This window comes from Mesoplodon mirus (assembly GCF_964341445.2).
Source record: "Mesoplodon mirus genome assembly, chromosome: 3".
Lineage (NCBI taxonomy): Eukaryota > Metazoa > Chordata > Mammalia > Artiodactyla > Ziphiidae > Mesoplodon > Mesoplodon mirus.
This window is the reverse complement of record NC_138978.1, coordinates 1803940-1831832: the sequence shown is the minus strand read 5'-3', so window position 1 is coordinate 1831832 and position 27893 is coordinate 1803940. Positions and strand designations below refer to the sequence as shown.

The 27893-nt window shown below is 57.6% G+C and overlaps 1 protein-coding gene across 2 annotated transcripts in view; it reads right to left on the bottom strand.

Annotated features, from left to right (window-relative positions):
• Nucleotides 1–27893, bottom strand: part of PRDM16 (PR/SET domain 16) — a 322086-nt gene that overhangs the window by 139138 nt on the left and 155055 nt on the right. For both annotated transcript variants that reach the window (XM_082615285.1, XM_082615284.1), the window contains exon 3: nucleotides 23254–23304. In XM_082615285.1, coding sequence (XP_082471411.1) covers nucleotides 23254–23304 — 51 coding nt within the window. The remainder of the gene's footprint in view (nucleotides 1–23253; nucleotides 23305–27893) is intronic.

The window sequence follows — 27893 nt, the reverse complement described above, 5'->3', positions numbered from 1 at the left end:
CGTGCGCGTGAGTACACGGGGCACACACATGTGCGCACACGCAGAGTCTGTCCACCCACACTCACGGACAAATGACCCCCCATCCACACATGCACACACACGTGCATGCACACACTCACACTTGAACACACGGGGATCAGAGGGCTCTCAGGGCATCCTGGGTAGGATCACAGTAGACGTGAAAGGGGGTCCCCCCACTCACCACTTCTGCCCCCAAAGCCCCCTCCCACGGCAGAGCATCCATTGTTCTTCTGGCCACTGGGACACCTGGGAGGCAGCCCCCACCCCTCTGTGAGCCCCTTTCACCCGGTTCAGAAGAAACAAGGGATCAGAAGGGTGCGAACAGGGTTAGGACCTGCTAAGCCGTGGTGCCCCCCCAAGTCCTGCCCTTGGACTCCTTTCTGCTTCTGGGGAGGGCGCTTTGCCCTGTCTTGCCATTCCAAAGGCATCCCCTCCCATGCAGGCCCTGGCTGCCCCTCTGGAAGCAGCGGACCCGGGCTACCTGCCCAGGCTCAGGCGATGGCCCGGCTCCTCCCTCCACAAAAGCACATTCTGACTCAAGGGACATCCCTGCCCCACTCCCAGGGGATGGGGATGGGGAGTCACAGCCCCAAGAAAGAGGGTGAATCAGTGTACATGGGCTTCTCTCCTGCTCTAATCTCTTCCCCAGATTTGACTGGAGTCTTGGTTTATATCAAAAGGGAATCGAATAATACAGCAAAGAACATGGAATCACGGAAAACACTGCTGTCGACAACTGCCGACATTTTATCCTGTTTGCCTGGAGTCTTTCTTTTCCGTGGCAGAGACAGAGCTCCCCGGGTAAGGGGGCGTCCTACTCTGGCCGGGACTCTCGGAGGCCTGAGGGTTTGCCCACTTCACGTGTCATCACGCCGTCCCTGGACCTGGTCCCAGGGACCAACAAGGGTCTCCACACTCCAGGCCCCAGGCTCATCGCAGTGGCCCCCGCTTCCAAATCCATCACCAGCACGTGGCTGCCTGACGTGGTGTCGGGGCCCTGCCGCGCCTCCCGTCACTCTGCCCTTCCTTGTGTCCCAGACGGGCGGGAGGACCTGAAACCTCCCAAGTGCTGCTGCCCACGCTCTTCCGGACGGCCGGCCTTCGCATATTCTGTTCCCCGCGAGAACACCCTTCCTGATGGTCTCTGCTCCACCCTTTAGGTCCTGCCCCAGCCGTCTCCACCGGGAAGCTTCCGCAGCACTGCCCACACCTGAACCGTGAACTCGGTCTCCGTCCACTGCCCCCAGCACCGTGAACTCCGTCTCCGTCCACTGATTTAGGTGAACCCAGACTGAGGGCAGGGCCACACAGGCCACGCGGGCGCACAGAGACGTGGTCAGTGAACAAGTGGACGGATGGATGGATGCAGGGAGACCCCGCCCCACCTTGGACGCGGTCCGGAGGCTGGAGCCACAAGGCTCATCCCAGGAACGCCGTGGGCCTCGCCTCCCAGCGCTGAGGGCACCCTGTGGACGGTATGTCTGTCTCACACCGTGTGTGGGGTCCCCCGGGTAGGCGGCAGGGGTCTCTCTGTCCCTGCAGATCCAGTGAGGGGGACAAGGCATGGAGAAGGGACCCCCGACTCTCTCAGAGGAGATGCAGGTCCTGGCCACGCCATCACGGCCGCGTGTTCGTGGGGCCCTGGCTGCGTGCCCCGCTCAGTCCTCCGTGCAAGCCCAGGAGGGTGACGTGACACGACCCACGGCCACGGTCCCCACTGTCTGGCCGGCGAGACACCTGAGGCTTGGGGTGCCCACCCCCATCCCAGGGCCCAGGCCTGGTCCCGCTGCCTCTTCATGGGCACAGCTCACACGGCCACTGCCCTAGGGGGCACGGGGATGGGGCCACTCCTCACCCTTGGGGCTGGGGGCACAGGGCAAGGAGGAGGCCGTGGCCTTGCCCACCTGGTCCAGGCCTGGAACACTGGTCCCACACCCATGTTAAGGCAGCAGCCCCGGAGCCGGCTTAGTGCCTCCCAGAAACCCGGCATCACATCAAGAGCTTTTGAATTGCCCTCAACTAATGCACAACTGAGGACATGCAGCCAATACACCAGTTATTCTAAAATCCGCACCTGTGTCCCAGGGGAAACATGACGATCGGTGGGCCACGGGGGTCTGAGCCCCCAGAGCTGGTGTGTCCTGAGCCCCTTCCAGGATCCCAGCCTTGCGTCAGCTCCCTGGGGGTCAGACCCCGTATGGATGGAGCAGCAGGGTCCCAGGGGAGATCAACAGCTCGGGCTGCATGACGCCGGCTACGCATGCGCTCAGGGGAGAGCCCAGCACCTCTCCTGCTGAGGTTTTTATTCCTGAGTCCTGAGAACTGCAGGTGAAAATGCATCCAGCCCCTGATCAGAGACGGGGTTGGGGGAACCCAAGATGCACAGGGTCCAGTTGCTCAGACCCCCTGCAGATACGAGCTGATGACGCGCTCCCGGGCCATGAAAACAGTCCCTGTAGAACCTGCCCTGAAGGAAACTATAAGCCAGATACTCCAGGGCTGGAGCACTTCCTGGGCGCCGGCCGTCTCTGGAAGCTTCCAGAATCTGCCACCCTTCTGCAGCCCACGAGGGCACTGGGTCCCAACCTGACCAGTCATGGTCAGACAGCTGCCCCCAAAAGAGCGAACAGGCAAGTGGGGGCACCTTCGTGGGGACTTGGTCTCCTTACAGGGGCCTCGGCTGTCACGTGACGGCGGTGGGGGGGGGTAACGAGGAGGTGATTGTCCAGCCCATCCCACCTGCAGGACAGGGAGTTGAGGATGGGGTGTGTGTGGAGGGGGCAGAGAAGAGAAGGAGACTCCTTATGTCCGAAGGCAGGGACGGGCAGACCCAGGTCAAGGTGAAGCCAGGGTCACTTGGCCTCTGAAGCAGAAGCACCCTTTCCCTGCCACCCAGGTCCACCGCCAGCTGACCGTGACGGACGGCCCGGCCTCGCCCCAGAACCGAAGCTGAGAGACACGGCCCAGGTTCCGTGCAGTTCCAGAGACTGGTTCCACCTGCTGGCCTCCGTCTCCGGCCGGTTCATTGGGTGGTAAGTTGATTTACGGCCACAGGCAGCTGTGAGGCCAAGGCTTCCTGGCAGCAGGGACTGAGCCTGGCCCTGTCCCCGGCCGGCTGCAGGACCTGGGTGACCACAGCCTCTCTCTGGGCGGAGCTCCCAAGGGCTACCGTCTTGTTGTCATTCTTGGATTTGGTTGGCAGTGACTTGAGAGTGAATTCTTTACCCCAAACTTTTGCCGTTTGCTGTTCTCCGAGGCCCATCAGCCATCAGGGTGTCCCCGCCTGCTGGCACCTCTAGGGTCTGTGACGACCACAGAAGAGCCCTCCCACTGGGGGGTAGGATGTGGGGGGCGTCCTCCATAATTTGGGGGGATGCTTTCGGCTCCTTCCTCTCAGATATCTGGCACAGGGGGATTGGGCTTTTGATTCTGACCTTGAGACTTCCAGGACCCCAGACCTGGCTGCCCAGCCACTGCCCTTAAAGATTAGGAGGACTTCCCCTGCACTGGTGGGGTTGGTGGGGCAGGGAGGAAGGCCACACGTCCCCAGGCCTGTCTGTCAAGGCTCTCCACTACTGCCAGCTGCTCCGCTCCCTTGAGCCCGAAACCTGTACCTGTGTGTCTCTGTTCTCCCCCCCGAAAAAGCGAGAAACATGCCCAAGACCCCCATCTCTGAGACCCCCGTCTCCGAAGGGTCTAGCAGGGTCTGGTGGGCCTGCTTGCCAAGAAAGGCTCCTAGTGGGTGGGAGCCTTCAGTGGGTCACCGGGCCCCTGCACCTCACAGGGCGGGTCTCCAGCCCCAGGGCCTTTGCACCTCTGGAGGAGGTCCATGTAGTCAATGGTTTTCCCCCAGCAGGAGGCAATACCCCCCCGCCCCTGCCGCCAGCCCCCCAGCCAGCCTCGGAACCAGGGTGAGGCTGGAGATGAAAGCAGAGCAGCTGGGATTGGATGGGGAAGGCAAATGCCTCCCCTCCCCCAAGGCACTGGGGGACCTGGGGGCTGGGGTCCCGGACCAGGTCATCACTGACAGCCCTACAGCTTCCATATTCTAGGAAGATCAGACTCTCCTAGTGGCCCCAGTGAACTCTTGGGCTGGGCTGGGAGGTGGAAGGTCCACCTTGGAGGACCCTCTAGTGCCCATACCCTTTCCCCACCCTGGTCATACTCACTGGGAAGGTGAGCACTGTGGAGGCTGCGGTTTCTGCTGAGGATCATGGATTTTTCTTTAGGAAGGGACAGGCTTTCTCTGACCTGTCCCTAGTTGAGGCCTTGGGGCCGCCCACCGGCCAGGGCTGCCCACCACAAGCTGTAAGTCTCCAGTGGGGCTCCCTCACCCTCAGAGCCCGCCCTGCACAGCCGGGTGTCCTGTCCTCTGATACCCCATCTCACGGTTCTCTTTTAAATGCACGTGTTAATTATCTTACCACTGCTGTAATTTCTCCCTGTAGTCCATTAATTAAGGGGTCACATCTGAGAGCATGTTTACCCAATAAGCTTTCTTTTTTAATTATCCTAATTGCTTGGAGACTGACAAAGACCCTCCTCTTCCCCTCTGCTGGTGGATTAGCGAGTGACAAACACACATGCACACGCACACCCCACCTGACGCTTGCCGGGGGGCTGGGCCTGCATCCACAGTGAGGTCAGGGGCTCTGGGTGGCCCTGCTCAAGCCCCAGGGCTGCTGGGAACATGGGACCGTGGGGCTGGCAGGTTCGCACCCAAGGCCTGCTCACCACATGCTCACACACGTGTAGGAATGGGAGCCACGGCTGGTGGCTGTCAGAGGGCCTGGGATCCAGGCTAGCAGGGGTATGGGCGCCTGCTGGCTGTGTCCTAGGGTCAGGGCTGGTCAGCTTGTTCTCACGGACATTGTCTGTAAGCAAACCCGGCCCTGATCTAAGCAGGGCCTGAAAAGACAGCTTGGTCTCCTTGTAGGACTTGCTTAGAACCAGTGTCAACGTCCTTCATCCTATGAGTGGGGTTCCCTGTGGGCCAGGCCAGGCCTCGCCTCCCTGATGGAGGGGCTGGTACCTGCTCTACCCCATCTGCAGAAGGGGGGGACAGGAGCTCTGGTCACCCAGGGGTCAGTGGGTCGGCCCTTCAGCCACTCTGCGGAGCCCATTCTCATTCTCAGAGCAGCTCTGGGTCAAAAGAGTATGGACACCGGGATGTAAAATGGGGCAGCCGCTGGGGATACAGTCTTGCGGTTCCCCCACAAAGTTACCCAGAGTCACCACAGGATCCAGCAGGCCCAGTCCAGCTATTTACCCAAGAGAATGGAAATCAGGGGCTCAAACCCTGGACCCTGGAACAAGCACATTCACTGCAGCCCTAGTCACAACAGCAAAGACGGGGCAACTCAGATGCCCATCCGGACGGACGGGTAAAGACGTGGTGGTCCATCCACGCAGTGGACTCTTTCTCAGCCACAAAAGGGAACGAAGGACTGACACAGGCCACGACGCAGGTGAACCTCGGAAACGTGACGCTGCGTGAAAACCTTCAGACGCAAGGGCCACGTCTGTGACTCCATTTATACGAAGGGTCCGAACAGGCAAACCACAGACGGAGACAGAGGCGGGCTGGTGCCGGGGGAGTGGGGGTGGGGCAGGGGTCCCCTCGAGGCTAAAATGAGTGCCTGGAACTAGGTAGGGGTGGTGCCTACACAGCCTCACAAATGCACTAAGTGCCACAAAATTGTTCACTTTAAAGAACGGATTTGTAAGTTTTGTGAATTTCACTTCAATAGAAAAGAAAAAGAAGAGGAGATGGCAGCCTCCCGCCCCCCACTCTTTCACTTCTTTCACAGGGGGCTGTCCAGCAATGATGGACCTGCGTCTGCCAAGGTAAGCGCAGGAACCCAGGGCAGAGGAGGTCCGTGCACTTGTTCTGCGGCGGATACGGTGGAGGGGTGTGCGGTGCTGGCGTCCTCTCCAGGCATCCGGCTGTGCCGGGCAAGCCCGCCCATTCCTTGCAAGTTTACGTCTCTTTAATAAAGATTAAGATGTCAGAGGGCCAGCCTTGCACAAAATCCACTTTTATTAACTTCTCATTACCAGCTGAAGGGTGAAGCCCATTTCTGAGCCTCTGAAGCAGCAAGAAGAAAATAGTTATTAAACGTGCGTTTAGGACGACCGGAGCTTACGGCCATTCTTGCTGACTCAGCGCGTGCGCCCATGCCTCCCCGGCTGGACTCCAGTTGACGGGGACCTGGTGAAAAAGTGACCTCGTGGCCTGACCTGGGCTGGAGCCACTGGGCTCGGGATGCAGAGGGAGGAGGCCGGAGCCTGGCTGGCCAAGCTGGGTGGGCTCACATGAGGGGATCACAGAGATGAAGGGCCCGGGGCCCTGACTGGGAATGGGTCCTGGGGGGCTCAGTGGGCACTGAGTTCGTGGTGCGCTGCGCGAGCTGGACCTCGGGTCCCTCCAGATGGGGTCTGTGTCATCTCCCCATTAACCACCCGCAGCTGCCATCCTTGCCTCTCGGGACGAACCCCACCGTCCTCCTTCTCCAGGCGGCCCCTGGGCAAGGCTGTCAGAGAGCCACTGTCATGCCTGTCATTTCAGGGCCCCCAGACCAGGAAGCTGGTCCTGTTGACTTCACCCCCTCTCTCCAAGGCGACTCAGCACCCCTTTCCCAGGACCTCAGGGGGGTCCCCTGGACCACAGGTCCCTGGCATCCCAGCTCAGGGGACAATGCTCTTGTCCAGGCTGTTGGTCACACTGTCCGTAGACCAGAGTCAGTGTGGCTCCATCTTGCTGTCACTCTCAGCACCAGGGTTCTTCCCTACTCTCCTCCCCCTGCTCTCAGCTCCAGAGCCACCCAGCTCCCTCCCAGCCCATCCGGGTTCCCATTTCCCGGATGGCCGCCCAAGCCCCAGGCTCCCCTGTACTCAGCTGTCCTCTGGGATGTTCCTGGCACATCTCAGGCATAAGGTGCACCAAGTACCAAGCTAACATCCCCACCTCCACCTGCCCCCCCCCTTGCCCAGGCTCCCCCTGCCAATGGCCCCCCAGCTACCCCCGCAGGTACCTTGGCCTCCTCGTGGCCATATACTGATGCTTCTCCCTCAAAAATACCCCAAATACATCACTTTTGTCACCTCCCTGGTCCCTCCCATGCCCAGCCATCCGCACCCTGGAATCCCTACAGCCCCCTCCCCTCGGAGCATGCCTTGACTCACCAGTGCCCGGGACGCCCAGCCTGGTCTGTGGTACTTTTGTTAAAAACATCCCGAGCAGAACGAGACAGACGGGAGGGGGCTCCACGGGCAGGGGCCTGACAGTCACAGCTGCGGCTCAGGGCCCAGCTCTAGCCCCGTGCGCAGGAGGTCCTCAATAAACATGTGCCACGGGAACAGCTGAGGGGCCACAGGGACGGGGGCCACGTGCTAGACGGCCCCTCGGGAGCTTTGGGCAAAGTCTCACCACCGTGTGCCCGGAAGCCTGGTCTGTAGAGCGGGCTTACCCATCCTATGGGTGAAGCTGTGTGCCGGGGACCATGCTGGGGACAACACCAGGGACAGTGCCAGTGCAGAGGAGGCTCTGCCAGATTGGTCCCCTGAACCAGTGAATGAACGGACGGATGTTGACTTGAGGTCCCACCAGGCTCTGCCATCTGACCATCGGTTGCTCTTCCAAAGGATGTTGAAGACTTCTGCGCGTTTCTCACTTAAACTATTTAAGGAGCTATTTCCCTCAATACCAGTCTTGCCCAAGCAGGCTCTCTACGGAGCGAAGCAAGAGGTTTGCCAGGGAAACAGCTGCTGCACCCAGAGGGACCTCGAGCCGTGTTTTCAGGGAGCCGTGGCAGGACACAAGGTGGGGACCCACTGTTGTTGGCGCTCTGGCTGGATTTTGGGCGGGTTCCATTGGCGGGAGCCAGGTGAGGCGGTGCCGGCCCTCAGGGCCAGGGGGCGGAGGCCCAGTGGCCAGCAGCGGCCTTGCCCCAAGCCTGCAGCGGGACAGCGGGAGCAGCTTTCCCACCACCTGACAGGTGGTCCCGTCTGGCCTGGACGCCCCGCAGGAGAGCAGCGTTCCCTACATACTTGGGATTGTCCCGGAATTCCGGCCTGGGCCTCATGTTCCCACACCTGCGGTAAGGCTGCAACAAAGCCTGGTGAGAGGGGAGACCGGGCCTCGGGGCAATGGGATCGTCATGCCGGTCAGGGTCAACCAACCACGTTCTCAGAATGGCCTTCCATCCCTGGGCCTTCGATGCAACTGAAACCCAGGCCGAAGCAGCTCTGGGGCCGGCGGCACACCCGGGGGAGCGCGGGGGACACACCTGGGGGCAGAGCGCAGCCAGGCTCCGAGGGGACAGTTGAGCGTGTGCTGACAGCACTGGAGCAGAGGCCGCGCCCAGAGGAGCCGCCGTGCGGGCAGGGCCCCTGGCCTGGGAGCGTTCCCGCCACAGACACACCCTCCCGCCCGTGGGCAGGCAGGCTCCACTGGGACTGCGGTCCATTTTCAAGGAGCGCGGCCAGCTTCAAGCCCCTTCCGCACCTGGCAGCAGCTCGGAGGGTGTGGACAGACTCTGAGCTGCCGTGGACTGAGGACCGAGCGCAGCGTGCACTCCTGTGGTCTGCTGTTTATTATTATTACTGCTGTCTTCGTGATCGCTTTAGGGCTTCCCTGCAAAGAGCACTCCTGAAGGCTGGGGGCTTGTCTCTGTGGGTTCTCTGCAAGCTCTCCTCTTCCTCATGACCCCTTGGCAGGGAGGCCAGCCCCCCGACATTATCATCCAGTTTTGGGGACAGGGCGGCCGGGGGCAGCCATGAGGGAATAGAGGCTGGTGGGGGCAATGGGGAGGCCCCGACGCAGACTTTCAGGTCTGCGTCACCTCTATGGCCCCGTCAGGGCCTCGCAAGACAGGCTCCTTCTGGCTCCGCCTCGATGGGCTCCATCAGTCCACAAACGGGTGCTGAACCCCTACCCCGGGTTCCCAAGTGCTGACAGAGGGAGGCCTGGGTCTTCAGGGTCCAGGGACCGCCCCCCTCCCCCCCCCCACCCCAGGTCAGCCATGCACACGGATGGTGCAAACAGACCCTTGTCTGTCAAGGAGGGGCACATCATATTGCTAAGAGCACAGAGCCAGATGAGCTGAGCTCAGGCCCTGGCTCTAACCTCACAGCTGTGTGACACTGCACAGGTTACTGACCCTCTCTGGGCCTCGTTTCCTCGTCTGCAGAACTGGTTCTAGCTGATCTCGAGTGCTGATCCCACAGCCAGCCTTTTGTAGCAGGTGTAAGTGCCCGAGCTCACTTAGTTCTCTCTTTCCCCAGAAAACTACCTGCACAGAGCCTTCGGTTCAGCTTTGAGCAGCAGGGTGGGTGGCTTGGAAAGGAAAGGGGACAGAGGGGTGGACAGCACTGTCCCTTGCCATCCTGCCGCCTCGTGGCCCAGAACGGCAGCATGACACGCTCCCTTTGACCAAGAACCCAAGCAGGCCACGGCCCAGGCCCACCGTCGGCTGAGCAAACCCGCGCCACGGGGACACTTCTGAGTCGGGGCCAGGGGGGCTGTGAAGGCAACGCCAGCTCTCCCAGACTCTGCCTCGACCGCCAGGCCAGCCAGACCGTCACAGCTCCAGCCTCAGCGTGTCTGTCACCTGCAGAGGCAGGCAGGTCACCTGGGAATCTGGCTCCCGGGAACCAGCCCCGGGCCGGTCCCCCCCAACCCCGAGGGCCCGGCTGGGTGCGGAGTGTGGGTGGGCGGGCACTGTCCTGTGCCCCGTCCCCGCCCAGCAGGCACTCAATACCCGGTGCTCCAGGCCCTGTTTACCAGAGCGGGGGAGAGGGCCTTTCGCTGCTGTGTAAATAGTCTTTCCAAAGGCCTCTGCTTTCTCACCCGTCCAGCTTTCCAAAGGCACATTATGAATTCGCAGGCTTATCAGAAGGGCCGTCTGGCAGTTAAAAGATGTTTCCACGCATTGTGAGGCTGCATGGAAACCGAGTCATGTCAGCCCCAAGGACAAAGGAACTCAAGTGTTTGAGACGCAAAAATATTTTGACCCGACTACATCATTTTTCAAAGGAAGAAAGTAATTCGCAGCTCACAATTCACTTGCTATCTCACAGGAAGTCCTGTATTTCTTATTAACTCCCCAAGGCCTGCTTCTCTGGGTGAGAGGTCACCGCGGAGGGCCAGCGTGTGAGGGGCATTTACCAGTTTTCTTTCCGTCGCTTCCTGTTGTTTTTTTTCTTCTAGGGCTGCCTCCTGTTTGCGAGGGACTAGCCACCACACTGCTCCGAGCCTTATCTCCAGGGTTCTCCCAGACTGGGCACTGGAGCTGGGCACAGAATGTCTGCCCTGAGTTGCCAGGTCGGAAACCAAGGCCCCGAGAGGTTAAGTGACTTGTCCCAGGTCACGCCCATGATGGTGGAGCCAGTACAGGAATTCCTGTGGTCTGGCTCCCTTTGTGGACATCTTCTCCTGGCTCTTTGGTTCTCTCGTGGAATGATGGTGTCTGGTGGGACCTCAAGGGTCCATCACCATCATTGTCATCATTATCAGCATCACCACCATCATCATCATTACCAACATCTCCATCACCACGGTCACCAACCTCACCATCATCGTCATTATCAACATCACCGTCCTCGTCATCCTCACCATCCTCACCGTCATCATCATCACCATCTCCTCGGTCTCACTCTGAGCCCTAAGCTTGTGCCATGTGCTATTTTAAGTGTGCTTTGCACACAGTAACTCATGTAACCACTAAACACAACTTTGGGGCAGGAGCTATTATCATCCCCATTTTACAGGAGAGGAAACTGAGGTCCTGAGAACATAACGAAGTCCTCTGACAGCCTTTTGCCTTCCAAGAGGCTCTTGCCGCCACCAAATCCCCCCAGCCCCCAGAAAGTGCTGTGGACAGCCCTTCGTGTGGGCTGCAGGGGCAGCTCGGGGCAGGCTGAGCAAAGTGCCCTCTGCCTCTGAAGCTGTGTTTGGGGGCCTGGCCCCCAGAAGCACAGGAATCGGGGCAGTTCAGGAAGTGCTCCCCGTGGCAGTGCAGGGCACTGGATGGGGCTCCCAAGGCAAAGGCTGTACCCCGGCCCCCGAGAGTGAGGACGCAGAAGAGGGGCCAGGAGACACAGAGCTCCCCTCCCACCACGTCCTGGGGGCTCCCAAGGAGGCAAATGATGTGTCGTGTTGGGAAACCACGGGCCCAGAGAGGGGTGAGGGCTTTGAGGAGTATTACAGTGACACTTTGGGTTCAAAAGGTGATTATGAAGGGAGAATCACGGGTGTTTAATAAGGAAGCTGGGGTGAGGGACACACGCGTAGCATCTGCTGTGCTAAGGGGAAGGGAGACAGGACGCGGCAGCACAGCGACCGGTGAATCCACCCAGGAGAGGCAGCGGGAGCTACCCCAGGCCGAGCACCCGCCCTTGTGCCTGGTTCTGGGGACACACGCTTTCCCATCAGACACCAGGGACGGCCCAGAGGGTGAGCGGCGGGCTGTCCTGCGTGATGCCTTGCTGGGTCCCCCCGGGCTTTCAGTGGGACCAAGTATGCCGCCAACTGCCTGCGTGGCCTTGGTGGGGATTTGCCTGTCTGAACCCCAGGAAGATGAGCAGCTGCCTCTCAGGGTTGCCATGAGGGCCCTGCACTCTCCAGATGTGACCGGAGCTCGTCACCTCTGCCAGGTTCAGGGACACTGCAGTAAGCAGGCAGATGTGGCCTCTGTTTCCCCGGGTCCTGGCCCCGACGTGGCCTGACTTTGCTCACAGGAGACACAGTCGCTGCGCCCCGGGCAGAGGCCTGTCCTCCTCACCTGCTGAGAACCTGGCATTAAGCCCCATCCTGGGACCTGCCGGTCAGCGCCCACCCAGACCATCCTCCTGGGTGAGCTTCGCAAGAGACAGCCCTCCCCTGGGGCCGGTTCTACCTCTCAGGGGCCGCATGTGGGCGACACGGGACGAAGATGCCCACCGGCCCCCAGTGTGCCCGCTGGTCCAGACCTTTCTGAGGCTAATTTGATGTTTTTCTCTACCTTGCCAGTTCCCTTTTATTGTACCTCTGCATTTCTCGTCCAAAACAGAAATACAAAGGGAGGAAATCTATTCAGAATTCCTCCTCCTCATTTTATTTTTGTAGCTCTCCAGGGTGCCCATGCTTCAGATTCCCTTCCGATAATTATCTGCCCTTTCGGGGCCTTGGTAACCCAGAGCCTCGGGCTTGAGTGGCAAGAAGCAAGCGCTGGCCTGGCTGCGGCACACACAGGACATCCTCGGGGACACTGAGACCCGCAAGCTTGGCCCATCCCCTTGGCACCCAGCGCGGGTCTGGAGAAGCAGATTTTTATTATTCACTTTTGTCTTTGAATACCTCTCCTTACTCTCAGCTGATCTATGATGAACAGCACGTCAGACTCTTTTTATGTGATAATTTTCCATCCCCGGCAACACGCACATTTCTGTGGCTAATACTCTGAATCTTGGCCATTGCTCAGAAATAACAGAGGCAAGGTTCCAACAGAAAATAATAAGTCTTGCTTTTTATGACTTAATTTATCAACACTATACTGGAGAAACATCTTGTTAACTGGGTAAGAAGAAACTGTTCGCCAACACGGCCCCGGCTGATGGGAGTGGCGTCAGCTGGAAATGATGCATCCCGTCAGCAAACGGAGAGCCAGTGCTGAAGGAGGGATCATTCAAAGAAGGAAATATTAAGTGAGAAAATGATACCCTCACGCCAAATCTGTTAGATTAAGCATCCCGCTCCTTCTGGCGTGAATCAATTTGTTATCCTCACAATGTTCCCCTTTCGATAATAGAGAACACAAAGGAGAATTGCCCAGAAATATGACTGCTTAGACTCACCAACCTACAGGGATAGGGCCAAGGCCATGTGACAAGATGGGGGCATTTCTACCCAAAATGCACAGAGAAAACAGCACAAGAAGCTCTTGGAAGCTTGCCCACCACTAGGAGGAGCGTCTGATCTGGGACATGGCAGCTGGGCATCACCAGGGGACCAGGGACACCAAGAACAAAGCCTGTGGCAAACCATCTGCGCAGGCGATGGGTCTCAGGACATGAGCCGTGAGGGCAGAGACCTGGTGGAACTCGGCCTGGTGTCTCCAGCACCTGGGACAGCGTCCTGCACACAGTAGGTGCTTGGTAAGTATTTGTTGAGGGGGTGAGTGAGTGAGTGAATGAATGCAGGGTGTTTTGAGACGATGCAGAACCAGACAAAGCACCAGGCATTCCCTAAACGAATCAGTCAGGGTGAGTGAGGTTAGGCCCCAATAACAGTCTCCAAAACGCAGAGGCCTGACAAAAGCTGCATTTCTGCCGCAGGCCTGGCGAATTCACAGGGTGCCTCTGCTTAATCACCTCAGGATCTATCTTCCTGGCTACAGTTTCCGAGGGCACAGAGCGCTGGAGGGTATCATGCTAGCCGCTGGCCACTGAGCTAGAAGTGACCTGCATCTCTCACAGCCATTGGCCTGACAGCTCATCCAACCACAGGGCAGGCAGAAGTTCCATCCTACCTCGGTCCCAGAAGGCACAGTCAGACACGTGGGTGAACAGCACTGAGGGAGCCCACACGAAGGCCCGGGGGGGGGGGACCCTGGACTACAAGGAGTTTATAACCTAACTAACAGGAATGCTCCCTGTAGACTGACCATGGTCACCTCAGTGTTAAGTCCTTTGCCACTTAGAGTGTTGCTATAGGACAGGAACTGTATAAGCACTTTATGTGACTTCACATATTTAATAACTAAAATACCCCATATAGATATTAATTTTTAAAGATCACCCATTATATCACCGCAAAGAATGACAGTATTTTTGTATATTGCCTTCCAGCCTTTTCATATTACGTGTGTCCTTAAATGTGGGTATATATTTTATGTAAGATGTGTGTGTGTGTATAATATGCCACTTTCTGAAAATCCTTTTTTTAAAGAAGTAATAACCCTCATCTTTTTAGAGCAGTTCTGGGTTTATAGGAAAATGAGTGGACAGTATAGAGATTTCCCATGTACCCCCCCACCGTCTCCCCTGCCAACAGCTTCCCTTACGACTATCATCTTGTATTAGTGTGGCCACTTGTCACAGTTGATGAGCCAAGAGTGATACATCATCTTTAAAGCCCCTGGTGGACACTAGGGTTCACTCCTGGTGTTGTGTATTCACGGGTCTGGAGAAAGATATGAGAACATGTATACACGAGTACAGTATCTTACAGGGTCGTTTCTCTGCCCTAAAAATCCTCTGTGCTTCCACATTCACCACCACCCCCAACCCCAGACAACCACGATCTTTTTACTGTCTCCATAGTTTTGCCTTTTCCAGAATGTCATAGAGTTGGAATCATACAAGTGTAGCCTTTTCAGACTGGCTTCTTTCGCTTAATAATACGTATTTAAAGTTCCTCCATGTCTTTCTGTGGCCTAAGGGCAATGATGATTATGTGTGTCACCTCCCCCTCCTCTCCTGCCATCACCACCAGAACAACAGGCCCCATGTACCGTGCTGGATAAGGAAGAAACTGGACCCAACCATCAGCTTGGAACCAAGCCCAGCCGAGCCCAGACTAGATCAGCCAACTTGCCGACAGGTGAGGAACAATGAGTGTTGTTTTACGTGTTAAGGGTTTGGGGTGGTTTGTTACACAGCGTCATTGTGTAATAGCTGACTGATACACCAACTTCAATTACTCCAGCCCAACCCGCTCTTGCTTTTCTCTGAGTTCAATCATATTTATTGTTCAGTCACATTTACCCCAATTCCTGAAGGGTCTGGAGGGCAATACACAGTACAACATGAGACTTAGGAACACTTGCTTTGGAGCCTTGTGGCTGGCCCTGGAAAATTCCTAGCCTCCCCACCGAGTCGTGTGGCCTTAGGCAACTGACAAACTGTCTGTTCCTTAATTTTCTATGCAGTAGAGTGGGAATAATAGTGCCTGGGGGTGATCGGGGGTAAATGAGCCGATGTGTACAAAGAGCCCGGCAGGCTTCTGTAATGACAACACTGACCATGACAGCGGTAAGAACAGCAGCAGCGCCCGGCTCCCAGGGCTTGTGTTCAGGAGGGGACAGCCCCGTGGGGGCAAGAGAGGCTCAATTCCACTTCCCCACAAGCCCACCCACCCGTCTGCTGTCCTTCCTCCCCAACACCCACTCCCCCTGCCTCCCACGCATCAGCACAAGGTACAGTCAGCCTGCAGCAACATGGGCCCGGAAGCTGCCTTGGGAGCTGGGGCGGAGGCTGGGGGCTCAGGGCCAGGCTCTGACGGACCCCGCGGGACCCCACCCCCACGCACCCATCTGTGCTACACACACCTGTGCCTCACACACGTGTTGTACACACATGCAGGGAGACACCTCACATCTCAGAGGAGTCACGAGCAGAGGTGAGCTGAGAGGCGGGTGGACCTTCCGCGTCCCCGAGCCCGGGGCAGGTGCTTGTCAGGACAGCAGGCGGCTTCTCAGGTGGGATGGGGAGGACACGGCCTTCCCCAAGAGTTTCCACCTGCCAGGCAGGCCTCGGAGACCCCCAGACGCTGGGAGGATGAGGCCCTCCCCGCTCTAGCCCAGGCCTGGGCCGAGAGAAGCAGCGGAAGGTTCTGTTCCCCACTCTCGGGCCTGGGGGCCGCCCAGGGCCCTGCCTGGAGACCACGTGCCCATGGCCCCCCTAGACCTTCATGGGGGATCCTCAGAGGCACGAGGGGACCTCAGGAAGCCGGCTCTCTCTGGAGGCCTGGATGTTCCGCCTGCACCCTGAGAGAGAAGTGACACACGGCTCGAGGTGACCAGCCGTGGGAGGGGCCGAGGGTCCACAGTACCCGCCCGCTGCCGCCCTTTACCCTGGAGAGGTACCGGCCACCTTGACACCGTGTGTGTGTGTGTGTGTGTGTGTGTGTATAAAACCAGAAGTCAGCCTTACACTCACAACGAAGACCCGACGGCAGGTTTTGTAGAGCAAAGGTGAGCCCTGTGGTTCTCCCTGTGCTGCAGGCAGAGGACACGCCCACGAGCCAGCAATGCCTGCAGAGGAAGCTCGTGTCTCCTTTCGAAGCAGAAGGCGCTGAGTAGGCCTCAAGCTGATATATTTTTCTCTCTTAATGGTGCGGCACAATTTAATTAACTCACCATTGCGCCCACCTGAAGGTGACAGAGTTTATTGACACCGCCATCTGGCTCCTATAAAGCCGGTAATGTAGACAGTAAATCCTCTTCATTACCCGCTGCCGGCGGAGGCCACCTCTCCCTGCCACCTTCCCCAGCGCCGTCCTGCGAGGGCCGCCTGGACACCCCAAGGTGCTGGCGCGGTTTCCAGGAGAGTGAGGCAGGCACCACGCCTGTAACCTCTGACCCACTGCAGGTGGTCCCCTGGCCAGGGCCACCCAGGGCCACGTGGGCCCCCTTGTCCCACACCAGTAACAATATCAGTAACAGTGGCCACAGGCCCCAAGGTCCATTCAGCTGGCCCAATTTATCGCTATCCTCCTGATGCCCAGGCCACGCAGGGTTCTGGATTATCATTTCTCCATTCGCAGGGGAGGAAACAGAAATGCAGAAGTTCAAGTTCAGGGCCTAGAGCCACACCATCCAGGGCAGAGCCAGGTTCAGAGGGCCAGAGGTGGGCTGGGCGGAGGCGACGGACCCAGCATGGCCTCCCGACCCGGGTCTCCAGTGAGAAGGAAAGGGTCCTTTGTCTACTTTCCGGGTAATGTACATTTTCAAGTTCTGAATCTGTCCTTTGAAATCAGTGACGTTTTGTCTGCCCTCGCTTGAGGTTTGGGCAGAGAGTGTCAGCAGGGTGGGGGAAGGGCCTGACCACAGAGATGTCACCTGCTCCCCATGTGCCCTGCCAGGAGCTGCTGCTGGACTCCAAGGAGGGGGGTCCTGCTGGCCGGGCTCTGGCCCCCTCACACCCACCTCCCTCCTCCAGGACCTCCATCCCAAGCTGCAGCCCAGAAGCCTTTCAGAAGGTTTCACAAGGGATGCTTCAGTATGAGAAAGAAAACCCAGTTCATCGCTTTCTCAGCAGCAAAAACAGAGGGAAAATTCACCTCTCATTCCTCCCAGCCCCCAGGCGAGGGTCTCAGGGTTGGGTGGGTCCATCTGCTCAACGTGCCCCCCTCTGCCTGCTCTGAGCCCCTGCCCCACCCCATCCAGCTAAGACGAGGCCTTCCTCAGACACGCAGATCTGCAGCAGGTAATAAATTACTGCAGAGGAAATTAATTACCTGCATCTCTCCCCAGCTTAATCTGATGGTTTAGGCTGACATCAGGGGCCCTTAGGTTGGGCTGGGGGTGGTAAACTCAGCTCAGTTGCTGGGGGAACAAAATGCAAATCCAACCTGGAGCTGCCTGCGACTCGCCCTCGACACCCTACTGCTGTTGGCCCATTAATCACCCTTATCTGCCTGGGAGGGGGCCACAGCGCCACGGCCCCCCAGAGGGCAAGTTCAGGTGCTGCGCGGTGGCGAGAGGGCAGAGTCCACCCGGGATGGCTGATGTGGAGGCGGCCAGGGCTTCCAGGCTGCGGCCCCTCCCTCAGGCTGGATTTTCTGCTGGCACCCGAGCCACCAGGGTCACGCCTAAGGGCCTCTTCAGATAAGCGTCTACAGTTGTGAAAAAATGAGGCCTCTGGGAGGGGCAGGGGGAGGGGCAAGAGCAAGACGCGGGGCTGGTCCCCAGCGGCTGAGGGTCCCCAAGGCCACCAGCCCAGAGCTGCTGCGGGAAGGGGACCGGCGGAGGCGGGGCTTTCCGACTTTCTGCGTCTTGGCCCCATTACACTTCTCCACTCGGCAGCCTTTGATTCAGCAAAATCAAGGATGCAAACTTCTTAGGAGTACTTAGTTTCCATGGCAACCGAAGCTGACCTCAACATTATTGTTCTCAAGAGGGGACTGACTTTACTATATGTTCATTCACTGAATTAATGGACTCCTGGTTCTTTTATCAGCAACCCCGAACAAAGGAAAGGGAAGCATGTCTCCGAAGGGCTTTCAGCCACTGTCCAGCCTTTGTCCGGGGCTTACCGGAACGAAGCAAGTCTATCCAGCCCGAGATTATCAAAATCAACTTGGAGCTGTCTCCGTGGCAGCTAAGCACACTTTGATTTCATAAAGACATAACCGATCCCACATGCAAATTATTAATTGTGAGCCCAGGCCTCTTAGGGCTTGGGACTCTGCTGTGATTTTTGTCAGGAATCAAGGGCGTTGTAGGTAAACTGCAATTGAATTATAGCACCTGGGTGGCTCCTGAGCGTTGCTGGCTGGGGGGTAAAGAGGAAAAGAAAAGGATTTCTAAAACTAACCTCGCTGGCACAGGCAAAGCATAACAGGAACAATCAAGCTTGTTCTGGTCCCAGTGAGACCGGCTGACCGCGACGCGTGCTCACTGGCCCTAGCCCTGGGGCCTTGGGGCTGGAGCATCTCCCCATCTCTTGTTCCAGCCACAATCCTTCCTTCCCCACCGGCCTTCCTCACCCTCCAGCCACCTGGAAAATACCTCTGCTTCCTCCAGGAAAACAATGCAAAGGAAATAAACCACATGAAGAGACACTGATCGCAAATGCCTGGCCCGAAACCCCCAAGGCACAGCCTGGTCGCAGCCTGGTCGCAGCCTCCACGAGACCTGGGGTGTGTGATCCTCTCAACTAATTGCTGCACAAAAGACACTTAGCAGCTGCCTGTCCATCTCCACTCCCACCTTCTCGGGTTTCCTGGCTCCCCATCATCCTTTATTAGCCTTCAGGTCCCTGGGGAAGGAGCCAGGAGTCCTGGGGCGCCCATTACCAGAGGCATTTCGCCCGGGCCAGGCTATATAAAACATGCACGTATAACAGCCCAGTGGGACAGGCCGAGGTCCTCACATCCAAATAATCATTTCACGAATCATCATAATTATCAATCAATCACCCTATTTGGACAGTGCCAGGTTGGGCTATCGGATGACTTTTATGACCTGTAGCATTTTGTACGGAATAACAGAGAGAGATTGATGGACCTATCCTGGTCCCTCTCCAGCAGTAGGGCTTTATTAGCTCAGCTTATTTTTGACTCTGCTTCAAAGCCTCGGCCTCCCCACCCCTGGCCCGGAGCGCTGCCTGGGGTGGCCACAATCTGGGATGCTTCTGAAGACGCACCTTTCCCAGTCTGGTTCCAGCCCCACTGATGCGAACTCTTGATTCATTTATTTATTTTGGAGGGGCGGAGGCAGCGTGGGCAGAGAAGTGGGGGGAGAGAAGAAAAAAGAAAAAGAAAGAGGTCACTTCCCTCTTCATTTTCTCCCAGTTGTACTGTATTAACACGTCCTTCCTTTTCAAGACGGTCAAAGAAAACAAGATAAAGCGAGACAATGGGACGGCTGTTGGGGGCCTGGTGCTTCCCCCTTTCATATCACCAGAGAGATTGAATCAAAATTCTTCTAGCTGATACCATCTCCCCGGGTGGACCACACTCTTGTTAGCGGATAAATTCAAGCCCTCCAGAAAGTCAAAGAATGAATTTAAGCCTTTTGCCAAATGTCTATCCTATTGGATTTTGATAAGACGGTCATTGAGTCTTAATAATGTCTTCCATCCATTTTCAGCGGGCCCTTAACACGGCTCTTTATTCGTCCCCAAAGCCTCTTTGCCCGGCCTTTTTATTACGGGCTCTGGCGGGCTCTCCAGGGAGCCAGGCGACCCGAGTGATGGATGGACAACTCGCTAGATTATCTCCTGCAGATGTTGGCTCTCCAGGAGCCCCGGGCTTTCCCTCTAAGTAAACAGAGACTAAAGGGAGTGGGCGGGCAGCGAGCAGTCCCAGAGGCCCCGGCCCGAGGCTAGAAACGGTGACCAGCCCGACCTGCAGCCAAAGTGACTTCTGGGGGGAAGTGCGTGCGCAGCCCAAGTGCACACCTGGGCGAGCGAGGGGCAGCCAGGGCACCAGCACGGAGTGTGAAAGCTCTGGGCTGCACTGCGCACGTGGAGATGGGGCTCGGCAGGAGGATGCAGGAATGCAGAGACGGGGGTGGGGGGGTGAGGCGGGGAGGGTGGGAGGGTGGAGGGGGGGTGGGAGGGACGAAGACGGATGCGTGGCACCGCAGGGGGACCCAGGGGAGACTGGGGGACAGAGGGACGTAGGAGGCCAGAGGGAGGCGGGAGACCAGCGGGGGTGGGGATGGAGGGGACCGGAACGAGGGGCACAGGAGAGCTGGGGGGAGGGGGATGGAGGGTTCTCAGGGGCGGGGCCAAGCCCAGTGCAGGCTCATAGGCTGCGGTCGCTGTCACTCCAACGCGAGCCCCGCCCTGCGCCATAGACCCTGGGTTCAAATCCCGCCTCCACCGCAGAAGTAGAGGCCGCTAGCCTCACTGGGCCTGGGTTCTGTCCCCTGTAAACTCTTTTTTTTTTTTTTGCGGTACGTGGGCCTCTCACTGCTGTGGCCTCTCCCGCTGCGGAGCACAGGCTCCGGACGCGCAGGCTCAGCGGCCATGGCCCACGGGCCCAGCCGCTCCACGGCATGTGGGATCTTCCCGGACCGGGGCACGAACCCACATCCCCTGCATCGGCAGGCGGACTCTCAACCAATGCGCCACCAGGGAAGCCCCCCTGTAAACTCTTGACAGGTGGAATCCACAGACCCTTCAGCAACCTGCCTCTTTAATACTGAGAATTTATAACCACCGCTTCCTACAAAACATCACTGTTTCTGCATCTCCTGTGTCAAGCCACTGATTGAATTAATTAGCCTTAGTTACATTTCACCAACGCCCGCCAATAAAGAGCAGGAAGTGTGATCCGGTTAATCCTAAAGATGGAATAAGTGATGCTCAGAGGTGTCAGCCGACCAACCCAAGGCTGCACAGCCTCCAACGCGGCCCCGGTGTCTCTTAAGGCCCCAGACGTGCACGTCTTTGGAGGGGGAGAGCCCTGTTCAGCCAGACATGAAAATCCTAAACCACAGGACTGATAAACGGGGTCTCCGTCCCATTACCAAGGAATTCGCTAAATTAGTCCTTAAAAAGCACACTGAGGCACGTGTGGTCCTCTTATGTAATAAGCATATATGCATCTCCACAGCTGTAAGTGACACACCTGTTGGTAACCTGCACCTTCTATTTGGGACGAAGGTCAAGGGAACGCTGCGCTGACAGTCCTCCGGCCCCGCAGCGGGAGCCCGGCTGCCTTTGCACCCGAGTCTCTCTCAGCCCCTCCCTCCCTCCCTGGGAAGTGACCAGATGGCTCCAGACACCAGGCTTAGTTTTCGATCATCGACCAATGTGACCTGGGTCCCTGGTCAGACGGCACCTGCACCCACCCCGTGAGTAGCTCTTGGAAGGACGTCTGGACCACGGTAGCCAAGGCCCGACAGCCCCGCCGTTTGTAAAAGGAAAGGCCAATCAGGGGATGGCCCCGCCTCAGGGAACGGAGGATGTGCCAGCTCAAAGGCATCCTTTCCTCCTCACGACCTGAACATTAGACCCGACCTTTCGACGTTCCGCCTTGAACCTCGTCCCCAGGCCGTCCCACCTCTAACCTCCAGCCGGGGGGTGTCAGCCCGTCAGCTGCTTCTTTGTGGAAAAGATGACTGTTCCACGTTCTCTCTAGAAGTTAAGAGACGAGCTGACTGCAGTCCCTGCTCGTGGGAAGTGGAAATACACAATCCTCTGAAATGTGGGAAAGCTGCTTCGGCTGCTCTGCTACCTTAGCCTTTAAGAAAACATGAGTTCATTCCCGGAGACGGGAAGGGGGAAGGGCTGCTGTTGGGATTTACTTCGGAGCCATCAGATGTGCTTCAAGGAAGAGAGGCCTCAGGCCCCCGGGCAGCGGGACAGGGAGAGGACACCTTGTCCCAGCTCTGCTCAGACAAAAGGGTCCCCCCGGGGCCAGACACAGACCACGGTTATGGAGACAAACGAGGCCAGAAGGTCACCGCTGCCAGAGGTCACCCCTTCACGAGGTCACCGCCGGGTCAGACAACGTCCCCCATTGCACAGTTTTCTCCGAAATCAATGTCTCCGGGGTTGACCCCGGCGAGAAGGGCATGGCCCCCATCCCTTACGGATCGGCACCCCCAGACGGCAGCTCTCCCTGAGGTCTTGGCTCTAACCAGCCAGCCAGACACAGGGAGAAAGTCACAAAGTTTGGCAGAACCAGCAAATTGCTTGCTCTTCACTTCCAGACCCAGAAAGGAATTTTCCTGATGACGGGAATGCACGCTCAAGCGGTGGCGTTGACCCTCCCAGGAGAGGTGACAGTGCCCCGTGAGCACAGCTCCGTGATTCCGACATTAAGAAAACCGCCCTTGATAGGAGCAGGGTAGCCCCTGGCTGACTCATCGCCCCAGCCGCCCATGCTGTGCTTCCCGACGCGGTCGGGGTACCAGGAGAAGATGGACTCTCTCTGCTTTGTCTGGGTGGCGCCTTGAAGCCCAGGTGCCAGGAGAGAGAAGGCTGTAGTAATCCTACTGGAAAACCCAAATACCGCATCAGCTACCGTGTGTGTGTGTTGGTGTGTGCACGTGTGCGCATTTGTGTCTCTGTGCACGTCTCTGCGTGTGCACGTGTGTCTGTGTGTGTATATGCATGTGCATGTGTACGGATGGCCCGAGTTCTATGGACGTTGAACTACATCTGATGAACGGCTTCTGGGTTTTGGAGGTGATTTCTGCATCCCATCCCTCTGCTGTCTGTCTCACGTGCAGGGTGCACACGCAGGAACGCGCCTGCCTGTGGATGCCTGCTTTCCTCTGGGGGCGTGTGTATTTTGGGGGGCCTAGTTCACTCTCTGAACCTTTTGGAACTAATGTTTGTCAACCGGCTGTTACCCATCACCATGGGATGATGCCCACGTTAACACTTTCTTTCGCTTGATGGTTTGCTTATTCAATGCCGTGCCTGAGCCCTCTTCGGAGGCTGAGTACTGCAAGAGGCTTTGTTGAATCTGCAGCCAGTTGTGTGTTTTTTCTCTCTATATTCTTTTCACGTGAGTATCCAGTGGAGCTAGTTAAATAAACACAACCTGCCTTTATTTAATTTCCACACGTCAGCCTGGCCCGAAGCATTCCCACAGGTTCGGGGCTTGCCTCGGTTCTCCGGAACTAGGATGGTTCCGTGAAGTGAGCCCCTGCTGCTACACGGTGAAAACAAGCATCCGTCCTAATCACTCGGGAATCAGCATTCTGCGCACACGCTTGACCACAGATAACCCGTCCTCGGGTGTGTACACTGGACGGGAGGGGAGAAGGCGCGGACCAGCTCTCCTACCTTTTGGATGCAGCCCTCCTGGGACGACACCTCTGCGTCCGTCAGCATTTGCTGCAAAACAATTTGGAAAGGGGTTGTTAGTTTCCAACAAAACGCGGTCCTCAAGCTACGGTGGGTTACATGCTCGTGCGAGCAGAGCAAGCGTGCTCTGAAGTAACACGGGTAAGGCGGGTGGCTTCTTCAAGATAAGAAGGAGAACCGGGATCCTCTATTCCGACCGTTTGTTGCACAGGGATTTGTTGGGCTGGAGCCGCCCTGTGCAGCTGCTCAGCCTGGTCCTGTAGTGAGTGGGTACAGACCCACACGGAGGGTCCTTACTGCCTGCTGCACATATGAGTAGGAACAGTCCAGTGGGGGCACCGAGATGCTTGAAATGTGTAACAGGCTCCCTCCTTGTTTCCTGGGGTGAGCTCCTGCCCCAGCAGTGGGCGGTGGCAGCACCAGGAAGTCCTCCCCCCGCCCATGGGACACAGGCTTGGGACAGCGAGGAGAGAAAGTGCCAGTCGTTCTGGGTCTTTCTTCCACCGGACAGCTTTGGCTTGGAGCTTTCCTTGGCTCGGCTCTAAAGAGCTGTAGCATTTTGCCTGGCTGGCATCTCCTCTTAACCACCAAGTTCCACTCCAGAGGGGTGGCATTTCAGCGACGGGTCCCAGAGCGCTTTCTAAGCTAAGCAAACCGACAAATTAGCTGTATCCATGGGATTTTCCCTTCTGGGTCACAAGTACCCTGCACAGACACGTACATAAATTTGTAATGTCATTTCCATAAGAATAGAAAACAAGATGGAAACGAATATTTGGAAAATAATAAGAGAAATGGGGTCAAATCCAGGGGTTTTATTTCCCCTCCCCTTAAAATGACACTATTGCCTTTTCAAATGACAAGCGTGGAAGAGGGTGCCCGCTGGTGCCCACGCAGGCCAGGTCAGAGGACCAAGACGCTGCGTTCCAAAATGCTGGCGGACTTGCCCAGGCTCAGCTGTAATAACAATAAGTCATATTTTTAAATGTTGAGAATTCTAACCAATTGGGGATTTTATGTTTCTTTTAATAGATTCTGAAATTGTGGTTTGGAATGCAACTAGGAGTGAAAACAGAGAATGAGACAGAAGAGGAGGACACGGAGACACCGGGAAGGCTCCTCAGGAGAGCCAGCTGGAGACCAGGTCACTAGTTGCTCTGTCCCCGCTGGCCCGGGCTGGACAGGCCCCGGGAGAGACCTGGGGGCTGAGCTCTGCCAGCAGACGGGCTTGTGTAGCTTCCCTCTACTCTGTCTGCTTTTCACTCCCAAAGCCAGAGCCTAGAGGGCTGGCTGGAGGCTGGGTCAACGCCGGGACAGGAGGAGAGAGAGGCTGACTGCTTGGATCCCAGGAAAGCCTTGGTGTCCAGGAAGGGACCGTGCTCCCGGGGGAGGGAGATGGACCACTCTCCAGCCACAGGCTGCCGGGCCTGCACCTGGACCGGAGACCTTTGCCAGCATCACGCAGAACTGGGGGTCCGAGCCCTGGCCCCGAGTCCTATGATTCACCAACATGCCCCTTACGAAGGGGCGGCTTGAACCAGAGGGAGAAAAGAATGTGTATTAATTTTTCTAAGCCGCGCAGCCTCCAGGGCCCGGGACAAAACCGCGGAAGGGGAGCACCCATCCGAACGACTCCCCTTCCTGGGTCCCGTCCCCTCATGAAGGACAAAGGAGGCCCCTACCCAACGCCCACCATCGAGGAACTGGAGCCTCACGGCCCAGCCATGCCGCTTCTCATCACCCTGCTGCTGTGACTCGTCCCAGAGAAGGGGCCTCAGGGACCCTCCCAGGTGTCACGAAACCCGGCAAGGGTGCTGACCACCAGGCGACTGTGCTGAGGAAGGTGACAAGCTGGCCTTCTCAGCCGGGCCCAGCTCATCCCATGCCCACGCGGGCCGTGCACTTGGTTACGGGCCAGGCTCGCCGTTGATTTGGGGGCACCTGGAGAAGCCACCCTTGGGAGACCAGAGAGCCTTCAGGGCTGTACCTGCCCACGGCCTGCAGGCCTGTGCTGGCGGCAAAGCTCTGGTTGGGGGTAGAGAGGCAGACGTTCAAACCGCACCTTCCTTGAAGGTCAAGACGCCAGCACAACACACCAAGCACAGCACAGAACCGGGCGGGGCCGGGTGGGACCAGGTGGGACCAGGCAGACGAAGGTCTCCAATGCTCCTCGGAGCCAGCCCCTTGGCTCCCTTGGACAGGCCTGGGGTGTGGGCAGTTGAGCTGCAGGACCACAGGTGAGCAGAACGGAGCCCCACACAGTCCAGTGATGCAGAGAGAGCTGGGGCTGTTAAGCCCAGCCTGGCCGACACCCCCGTCCAGAGGAAGCCTAACCCTCTGCCAATGACTCCAAAGAAAGCAGCATCCTCCTGATGGGGAGTGGGTTGCAGGACCGCCCCGTTCCGGCAGCTTCTGCATGCCCACCCCGATGTAACGGCCCTCCTTGGTAGGTGTGCCCGCCATCACCTCTGCTCTTCACCCACTGCTGACCTCAGGTGCAAACCCACCCCACGCACCCCTCCTGGAGCCTCTGCTCTGGCCTCCTCCCCACCAAGGCCGCCCCTTTGCTGAAAAACCTCTTTATTTTGCTCGTTGAGCCCTCGGCACACGTGCTGCTGGCCGGCGGCTGCTGGCAGCGGCGGGCTCTGCTCTCAGGCCCGTCTCCGTACCGGCAGAAGGATTAGGTGTGTTTTGATTCAGCAGTTTAGCCAAAAAAGTGAGGTTTGACCGGGAGCATTTGCTTCTCTCCTGGGTCTCGGTGCCAGGATTGAGCTAAGTGGGGTTGCTCAAAGCATCTTTTTTGACTCTTAAAATAAATAGCCTCTGTTCTCCAAAAAGTCAGCCCAGAGGAGACACACACACAGACATCCATATGCTCACAGCTCCGGAGTTCTGGCGTGTCCCCCGAGGGGGCTAGGCTTTCTGCTTGGTGTCACAAACGGATCCCAGAAGGCTTCTCTCCCTTCAAAATAGTCTGTTATGAAAGGATCTGAAAACATACCTACAGGAGGAAACCCAGACAGAGCCCCGACCTCGCGGCTTCCAAAACCAGAGAGAAGTGAATGAATTCCCCACCCCCTGCCCAAGTCTGGCCTGTGGTCCAAGAGGTCACCAAACGTTCTCGTTTACCGACCTCTTTCTCTTGGCCTTGGAGCCCAGGCCTCTCTCTAACCTGTTCCTCGCTGTCCACTGCTGAAGTCGCCTTTTCCACCCAAAGAGGTAGGTGTGTCTGCGTCTAGAAGTGGCTACAAGCTGATTCCAAGGCCCCTCCCCTTGAAGAAGCCTCCAAGGGCCGGGCCAGGGCCGTCTGCGCAGGTCACTGCTCAGGACTGTCCCAGGAGACAGGGCTGGGGTTCGGGTTTGATAGAGGACCCCCTCCCATGCCGTCCTGGCTCTGAGCCTCACTCTGCTGCCCTCCGGGAAACTGGGGGACACAGTCTGCGCAGGCAGGTCAAGACGGAGGCTGGTGCCGCCTCCCCAGCCCCGTGGTCAGCTGCTTCGGACTCTGCATCACCTGCCCTCTGAGGAGGGTTTCAGGCCCAGCGAAGCAGCGCCCTGAAATGCACCCAACGCGTTGCCGCTCAGAACTCATCAAATCCCCCTGTCCTGAGCTCATCTTAATTCCTGCAAAGAATGCCCAAGGCCTCACGTGTGCATCCTCCCTTCCTGGGAAGACAGGCTTTTTAAAGAACAATTCTCATGCTGAGTTTTCTGACCAAATCAAAGTCCTACCATGACAGCCGCTTTCCCTGGTAGAAATGCCGCAGTGACCGCTGATGGGCACAGCAGCAGCGTGGTGACAGGAGGACAGCGGGGGCTGTCCAGGCCCCAAAGGCGGATCCCCCGTCCTTCTTATGGCTGCCCCATCTGGGTGAGAGCTATCGTTATACCGGTTTTACAGGTAGGAGCTGGAGGCTCGGGAGTTGCAGTGACAGAGGGCAAAGGCCAAAGAGCTGCTGGGTGCTGGAGGCTGCGTCCAAGCCCCGGCCCCCTGATTCTGGAGGAACGGGGGGCCACTGGGTGGTGTGTCCGGTGGAAAGGAGCCACACGCCGCCGACCCGTCCGGCAGGGACTCGCACCTGAACCCCGGCCAGACCATCTCCCTGCCAGGCCGGCCGTGTGGCCTGGGTGGGGTCCCGCTGGCAGTGCCCCCAGGAGCCGTCAGGGCGGTTAGTCACTGGCCAGCCCGCTCTGGCTCCCGAGCAAAGGCTCCAACGGTGTTGACACAAACTCTTGAGCTCTCAACTGGGAGTGGGTCACATTTATTTATTTTTTGCATTAAAAAAAAGAAAAAAAACTCAGCTTAGCCGTGTTTGAGCTACAGAAATGATTTTTTTGAAAGGCGCCTTGGACACTGTTTTTCACTTTTATGCCTAAACAGATACTTCTCAGTTCTTTCAAGTGAGATCTTACCCAATGAATGGAGACTCTCTCTTTACTCCTAAGAAAAATATTTACACAGTCAAGTATGGCACGGAAAAGGACCCAGGCTCCTCCAGAGGGCCCGGCCCGAAACGCATCTAGGTCTCCGCACGCTGTTTACATTCCCAGCCCGGCATCTCCGCCCTCCCCTCCCCAAAGGCATTTCCCAAGCCTCCCGCTTGGGACCCTGAAGTCGG